Source organism: Misgurnus anguillicaudatus, chromosome 7 (assembly GCF_027580225.2).
Source record: "Misgurnus anguillicaudatus chromosome 7, ASM2758022v2, whole genome shotgun sequence".
NCBI lineage: Eukaryota > Metazoa > Chordata > Actinopteri > Cypriniformes > Cobitidae > Misgurnus > Misgurnus anguillicaudatus.
Genome location: NC_073343.2, coordinates 21,700,977 through 21,709,811, shown reverse-complemented (window position 1 = coordinate 21,709,811; position 8,835 = coordinate 21,700,977). Strand labels below are relative to the sequence as shown.

The 8,835-nt window shown below is 38.0% G+C and overlaps 1 protein-coding gene across 1 annotated transcript in view; it reads left to right on the top strand.

Moving 5' to 3' along the window:
* The first annotated feature begins 402 nt into the window (after positions 1-402).
* Positions 403-8,835, top strand: part of LOC129417857 (proton-coupled folate transporter) — an 86,786-nt gene continuing 78,353 nt past the window's right edge. Inside the window, exons 1-2 of the mRNA XM_055172722.2 lie at positions 403-738; positions 5,390-6,134. Of these exons, the coding sequence (XP_055028697.2) occupies positions 622-738; positions 5,390-6,134 (862 nt within the window). The 5' untranslated portion in view covers positions 403-621. The remainder of the gene's footprint in view (positions 739-5,389; positions 6,135-8,835) is intronic.

Genomic DNA, 8,835 nt, shown 5'->3' with positions numbered 1-8,835 from the left:
ATTACCACCTTGAGTTTGCATTATTGCAATTATACCTTGTATATTGGCTCTTATGATTTATTATTGTGACTGACATGAATCAATAAAGATTAAAAATGTGTTTTTTTTAGTCTACTATCACTTACTGTACGAAAGTAATAGTACATTTCATTGCTAAATTATTTAAAGAAACCTCTGGCTGTAACAGCCCTCTCAAAATTGAAATGATCATTCTTACGTCTCATTCTGCTATTAAACAGACATTTTAAGCTTTTCAGAGATTTCATAAAACACACACTCTAAAAAAAGAGCACTATTCTGTCTACTTCTTCTTTATGCTTTGTGAATCTGTGGAGGATGTGTTCACAGTGTAAATAAAGGCCAAGTCACTTTTACAACCATGAATAAAAAGTACCTGATAAGAGAATGTTGAGTCAGACAGTTGTTGTGTGTGTTGCATCTGACATGCATGTGACTAACCTCAGAGATCATTTAAACAGGAAAAGACAATTCCCCTGTTCATGATTTCTTTTTGGACTATACAGACAGTTGACATGGATTCGTTCAACATAACACAGCTGTAATACAGAGACTGGATCTCATTTCCTTCCTTTTCCTTTAACAGTTACTGCTAAGCCGAATATGTCGACATGGAAAGAGAAACTAAGGCGAACTGTTACTGTGGAGCCGGTAATTTTCCTCTACATGACTGGCACTTTCATCGTGACACCTGCATATCAACAGATGATTATCACAAAGGTAAGAGGGCCGGTACTTCATATCACAGTGGGGGATTTTGCAAGTACGCAATAAAAAACAAGGAAAGAAAAAATAGGAGATAGCAAAAAGCGAAACATTAATCAAGTTTGTCCACAGAGTCAGCGCTTGGTTCTGTGCCCTGGAAAACAGGTCAGCAGGGTACGGTTCTAGTACACAAAACGGAAATGCCCGAAGCAAAACCACGGGGCGCTTGGAGAATAGCAGCAGAGCTCAAGATGTACTCAAAGCCCAAAACTATAGCAGGCATTAATCACGCCGAACCGACCATGACAGTCGGTAGAGCAAAACAACAAGCTCCGCTATCACTCATGCAAAAGATTAAACAATCGTTGACATTAGTCTGTATTCGGACGCTGAACTTAAATGTTGCCAGTGCTTAAGATAATTCACTGTCATCCTTTTAACCTTGTGCTTTGTGTGTGTGTATAGTATATCGTAACGCAATATATTTTAATATTAAAAGGGGACATTTCACAATACTTTTTTTAAGATGTCAAATAAGTCTTTGGTGTCCCAGAGTATAAATGTGAAGTTCAAGCTCATAATGCCATATAAATAATTTATTATAGCATATTTAAATTCCCACTTTGTACGTGTGAGCAACAATGTGCCATTTCTGGGTGTGTCCTTTAAAATGCAAATAAGTTGATCTCTGCACTAAATAGCAGTGCCGTGGTTGGATAGTGCAGATTAAGGGGCAGTATCATCCCCATCTGACATCACATGAGGAGCCAAATTTCAATTACCTATTTTTTCACATGCTTGCAGAGAATGGTCAACCGAAATTAAATTACTGGGTTGTTCTTTTTCTCTTTATCTAGGTTAAGATGAGCACTGGGGACCCAATTATTGTACTTAAATATGGAAAAAGTTAGATTTTCATGATATTTTCCCTTTTAAGAGATTTAACTGTGCATACACATTAGGGTGATTTAGCATCTGAATATTTATTTAAAGTATTATTTGTTATTTTCTTTTCAAACTAATTTGTGATGGGTACAATGTGATTGTCCAACATTTGGTCCACTAATACACTCTGTGTATATGCCTCACATACAGAAAGTAATAAATCAGGCCTTGTGTACACTGTCAGAAACGAAATGGTCAAAAATGGTCCTTAGCTGTCACTGGGACAGTACATTTTAAAAATGTCCTAATATATACAGTTTAGATATAGATATATTAGGTACAGATGTATACATTTGGTACTTTTGGTACCCAGTTTGTGGCCTACACTGTAAAAAGTGAAAGTTAGATTATCTTAAAAAATTACTTCAGTTGGTAACACACAAAAAAAGAAACATTAAGTGAGAGATTTAAGTTAACATATATTTTTTGAAAGGGATAGTTACCCAGTCTCATGAGGTTTTGTGATATGGTCACGTACATTTTTGATTCTTTTTTCATGATATTATCACGAAATTCTGTGTTTTTTGTGATCGTATAACGAATTCCTGTTTTCGTGTGATTATAACGTATTGGTTACTGCTTTTTCCTATTTTCAAACCATTGTCGCTTCGGTTTAGGTTTAGATTTGGTGCTTGCATTAGAATGTCATTTTATGTATTGGTTTATAGTATTTTTTCATTTTTTTTAATATGTCGCCTGGCGTTAGGGTTAAGGGGGTCGCACACAGGCCACGCAGCTCTGCGCCGCGTGGAGTCGCATCTAGGACAACTCGGAGGTATCGTAAACCGGAAGTGCACATTAAATAGCGCGAGCTTCGTCAGATAGCGTCTACTTCAAAATGCAAAATATACGTTAACAGCCAATATTAATCGTTAATGATTTGGGACAAATATGATGTTATTTAATGTTGTAACTATGTGAGTGGTGCTGTGTGTGGCGCGACAGGGATTTGAGCAACTTGCTGAGTTACTGTAAAGCTAGGCGGCGCGGACAGGCGCCACCTGGCGGCGCCAGTGTGCGTATGCTCATAGAAAACAATGTGTTCGATTTTTTTAGAACGGCGCAGCGCTGAGCTGCACAGCCGGTGTGCGATCCCCTTTAGAGTTGGGTTTGGATAAGGACAGTGGTGTAGTGCAGGGTATACGCAGGTATACGGAGAATACCCACTTTTTTATTGGATGGCATGGAGTATACCCACTTCTACATTTTAAAAATGGGGGCATAAATTAAGGATATACCCACTTTTCCAGGCACCACTACACCACTGGATAGGGATGTCATTTTATGTAAATCTAACCCTAAACTAAAGCGACAATGGTAAGAAAATAGGACAAAACAGTTTGAGTAACCAATACGTAATAATCACACGAAAACAGGAATTCGTTATACGATCACGAAAAAAAAAAACGGAAATTCTTGATAATTTATAATAAATATATATATAAAAAAGTGACTATAACGTAATTTCGTGAGACTGGGCTGGTAGTTCACCTTAAAATGAAAATTCTGTCATTATTTACTCATCCTAATGTTGTTCTAATTCTGTATGAATTTCTTTTTTCTGATGAACACAAAAGAAGATATTTTGAGAAATGATGGTAAACACACAGCAGATAGTGACCATTGACTTCCATAGTAGTAAAAAATATGTTGGAAGTATTGTGATAAATGATGAAGAAAATATTTTGAGAAATGATGGTAAGCACACAGTTGAAAATACCCATTAAATTCCATCATATTTTTTATTCCTACTATGGAAGTCAATGGTCACTATCTGCTTTGTGTTTACCATCATTTTTCAAAATATCTTCTTGTGTTTATCAGAATAAAGGTTTAAAACAACATGAGGATGAGTAAATGATGACAGAATTTTAATTTTAAGGTAAACTATCCCTTTAAGTATTAACAATTGAAGTAATTTGTTTATGTAGATCCAGCTTTCACTTTTGACCTTTGAGGTATTACTATGCACTATTCCGTAATTATGTACCTTTGAGGTACTAATATGAACCCTTTAGATGCAAATGTGTACTTTTTGAAAGTGACAGCTTATTTGACGTTTTTCCTTACGTGTACTGTAACTGATGTAAACTAAATGCTACTTCCTCTTTAAAAAGAGAAACATTATAGCACCTGCCACCACCCTGCAAATACACTCACCTAAAGGATTATTAGGAACACCTGTTCAGTTTCTCATTAATGCAATGGTGTAATGGTGTGGGGGATGTTTTCTTGGCACACTTAGGCCCCTTAGTGCCAATTGGGCATTGTTAAATGCCACGGCCTACCTGAGCATTGTTTCTGACCATGTCCATCCCTTTAGGACAACCTTGTACCCATCCTCTGATGGCTATTTCCAGCAGGATAATGCACCATGCAAACCTCAAATCATTTTAAATTGGTTTTTTGAACATGACAATGAGTTCACTGTACTAAAATGGCCCCCACAGTCACCAGATCTCAACCCAATAGAGCATCTTTGGGATGTGCTGGAACGGGAGATTCGTGCCCTGGATGTGCCTCCCACAAATCTCCATCAATATCAATATCAATATGGACCAACATTTCTAAAGAATGCTTTCAGCACCTTGTTAAATCAATGCCATGTAGAATTAAGGCAGTTTTGAAGGCGAAAGGGGGTCAAATACAGTATTAGTATGGTGTTCCTAATAATCCTTTAAGTGAGTGTATGTCAGCAAAGTAAAACAAATCTGGTGACTAACACTGCACAGTAATATTATACATTAATGTATAAAATTATAACATATTAAATGTAATTTAACTTATGCCAGCGCATTAATTATATGAAAGTAAAATGGCAGGAAAAAGCTCTCCGTGAATATATTTTATGAATATAAATATTCCTGTAAATATTTGCACTAGCTTAAGGCTTATGTTTACTCGGCAAATCGTGTAGCTGTTTTTAACACTCAAGTCTCATTTTTAACAAGCAGGCGTCCTTACCTTCTTTTCTCTCTTAATACTCTCTTACCCTTCCAATGAACTCTCAGAAAAAGCTCACAGAAAAAAACGTGGATGAATATATCATACGAACGAGCGCAACTCGGCGCAGTAAAAAACGTTCAAAGATTAAAAAGTGCCCAATCATTTATTGCAAAGCGCTCATCTACGCCACTCTTAATGGCCTTGATTCTCGCCATTTACTTCTCGATATCATCATATTTGTGTGGATGCAGTTCGGGAGATTCTGTAAGACGACGACTTACGATAACTGAAGGGTCCCCTGGCACGATGAGTAAGTGCCACCGTTCTGCATCATTCCCATAATGCCTTAGAGCATCATTACTGACACTGAATAAAAAATTGAGAAAATCCTCAAAGCTGACATAAGAAGTAATACCTGATTTTCAGTTCATAACATTTGAAGGAACTAGAATAAGATTTAAATGTCAAGCCTTCGGTGTGGGTCGTGGATTCACAGAAATCAATTGAAGCTTTGCTAAATCTTGCTTTCAAAAGTTACAGATCAATTCTTAGCAACTGTTGCGCCCGCTATATTGTTTGACAAGCCGTTGCACTTTTTTAATACTTTAATTTAGTTTTATTATCATTAATAAACAAGGCTTTATTCAAAAAACGAAATAAAAACAAATGCATTACAAGGTCACACTTCATTCCAACCTCTAATTCAATGTTTAACCTTTTTATGAGATGCAGTGGTGTCAAACAGGCTATTTACCTACTCATTTGTGTTTCATAGGTTTGTCAGGAATTGCTTAAAAATGACACAATCTGCAGTAATCCTGAGCCCCACAAAGACAACGAAGAGGTTCAGATAAAAGCATCTTACATCCTCCTTTTCTTCAATGTCACCCTCAGTCTGGTCTCCATCCCCCCTGCAATACTGCTGGGATCCTGGTCGGACCGCGCCGGACGCCGCATGGTCATGGCGTTTCCATCTTTGCTATCCCTGCTGAGTGGGGGTTTGTTACTGGCTATAGACCTGTTGGACATCAATGTTTACTGGACCATGATGGCTGCCGCTCTAGCAGGCCTGACCGGTGGCCATGTTTCTGTCTTCCTCAGCTGTTTCAGCTACCTGGCCGACTTGACCATGGGTTCCAACTCCAGCCGCACATTACGTATGGCGGTGGCTGAGTCGATGATCTTCGTAGGAGGGATGGTGGGCTTCCTACTAGGTGGATATTTGGAGCAGGATTATGGGCTTGAGGCAGCGTTCGGGGCTTACATTGGATGTCATGTTCTGGCACTTAGTTATATTGTGCTATGGCTGAGAGACCCTGTGATGACCAAAAACACATTTACGGTCACCTATAAAGAGGATACGGTCGAGGAAGATGCCCAAGTAGACCACTCTCGGCTGTTTATCTTAAAGTACGCCAAGCTTTCTTTCAAAGCAGTTTTTAAGAGGAGACCAGGGCAGGATAGACTGAAATTGCACTTTCTCATTCTCTGCACCTTCATAAATAACCTGGTAGCTGTTGGTCAGTACACACTTACACTTACACACACAGACACACTCACAAATACTTACACTTACACACGCCCACACACACACACACACACACACATGCATGCATGCACGCACATACACACACATATCCTGTGTGTTCAGTAAATTGTAAAAATATGTGGCAGTCAAAGTATGTATACTGTTGGTTAAATCGATCGATCAATTGATTTCTGTGATCTACCGGCCCACACCGAGGGCTTGACATTTAAATCTTACTCCTTCAAATATTATTCAGTGTGCATTATTTTCAAATAAATCAAAGTACCACGATTACCACAAACATTACAAAACATTGCTCATTACAAAACAATAAGATATTTGACAGATTATGTGTGCCTTTTACAGGAAAATAATCAACACCCGTGGAACCAATCAGAATAAAGCATTCAACAGCCCAGTGGTATAATTATTAAAAACAGATGTATAACATTTTCCAATAAGGTTGTATTTGAAGAGTTTGGTTCTAAAACGCAATAAATCCATTTTGACTAATTTGGGCAAAACGTGTTTTCTATACCAAGAAAGTGACAAGATGAAAACCACTATTTTCTGTTACAAACTTTCACATAGCATCTTTACAATCACATTAAAAATTCAAATCCATAATTTGATTTTCAAAGATTTTATAAAAACAGATTTTTTTCCCAAAATGCTATAAATCTGTTGAATCAATATATAAATGTGCATTCATCTTTGCCATGTTATATTCATTTAGTTGACTAGTGGTATACACTGATTAAAAAAACATTAATGGCATTAATCAAAACATTTACTTTGTCATATTAAGAACACTGTCATTGCTGCTGTCATCCTCGAGACGTTGTTGCTGTACCTTTTTGACAGCGGTCAGCTGTAAGATTTTTTGGTCCTGATCGATTTTCGTTGACTTTGAGTAAAACACTGGAAATGTTTTTCATAAGATCCCCTGTGGTCAATGTGTTAGCATGACAGAAGCTTGATGCTGTTCTGTGAGAACAAGCAACAGCCGGCATTTTTCCTTCGCCCGAGTGCCTTTCAAAAAATGGCTTATACTTTTTTCCCGCCACAGAAAACCACCACAGGTTTATCAATGCCATCAAAATGACTTTTTGTTTTGTTTGTTTGTTGATCACGAAGTACAAAGTAGATGAGGAAAACTAAGATTCTGTGTGTATTCAAAGCGCCACCATTATTGTTTACAATGCGTGGAATGGTGCGCTGTGATTGGTTATGCGGATTTATTGCATTCTGCAGGGAAGAAGGACTGGCGTTTGTCGTGGTTTGGAAACAAAGGAGAATATAGCTGCAAGCAGCAATTGCGGGGTCAAGCACCTTCAGCGCAATGAGCACCCAAAGCACAGCAAAAACCACACGACGCAGCAAATGCGCAAAGCGCAGAAAGCGCGCAATACAGAGCCCGAACCCGAAGCACAGCAAATGCAGAGCAGAACAACTGCAGTGCGGAGCAACAACAGAAAAGATTTCAAAAATATAACACGTGTGGAAAACCAGACAGGTCGAGAAGAACGTGTTAAAGGGAACACAAAAGGAAATCTCGATAAGTGAAAGTAAGAGCTGGGATTCAAACCCATGACCTCATGTTCCCAAAGCACAGCACTAACCGCATGCGCCACTGAGTAAATGATTAAACCACTGAGTTGGTGTGTCCAAGCTATAGAATACAGCTTTACAGCTATAAACATTGATATCCAGCAATTACCAAAAGTGTAGAAATGACAACAGAGAGCACAAATAACTGAAATACAATGTATAGTATGAAAATCACAAAACTTAAGTGAGAAAAAAAGTTAAGACAAAAAACCACTGCACATGGGATTTGAACCCATGAACTCAGGTTCTCAAAGCACAGCACTAACCGCATGTGCCACTGAGGAATCATGGGTTGAAAGGCTGTGGAAAAGAGGCTTCAAAGCTGCAAACATTGACATGCCAATCACTGAAAGGGCACAAATAACACAACAAAGCAAAAATAAACAGAAATACAAAGTGTAGGGCAATCAGATAACTTAAATGGCACTGAATTCGTGAAGAACATTTTGCACAATAATGAACAACATGGGCAAATATTGTCAGAGTCTTTTTAATATGACAAAGGGACAGCATGACAGGCATGGTCCGCTTTACAGAGGTATTTCTCAAACATTTGACACTCAGCAGAAAAATCTTTTCAGTCACGTCTGTGCGGATTGCTCCAAACATTATACAAGCAGAACCTGGCATAAAATAAACAAAATTTGTAAAAGGAGTAGCGAAAAAATCATTTACCATATGCTTTACAATAACACATGAACAGAATGATGGAAAATGCCAAACAAGGTATTGTTGCGATTGGCAAAAACCAGTGAATAAAATGTCACAAAGAAAATGTATATCAGTCAAAGTATTCTGAAGATATAAGCAGTTCTATAAGAACTGTTATAGTTTATAACCCCTAGGTGGCGCTGTACTCTGACTTCCCAGGTAACTTCAGGACATCATGCCGAAGCTCCCTAACTATTTTTGCACGAATATGTCCAATAGTTCAAAAGATATAACAATTTATGACCAATTTCAAAATGGCGGACAGGTGGTGTGGTCAAACCCGACATAATACATATCGACAGATTCGGCATGAGCCAAGGAATCCGTAAACACCAAGATCATAATTTTCTGACAAACATTTCAGTAGTTAT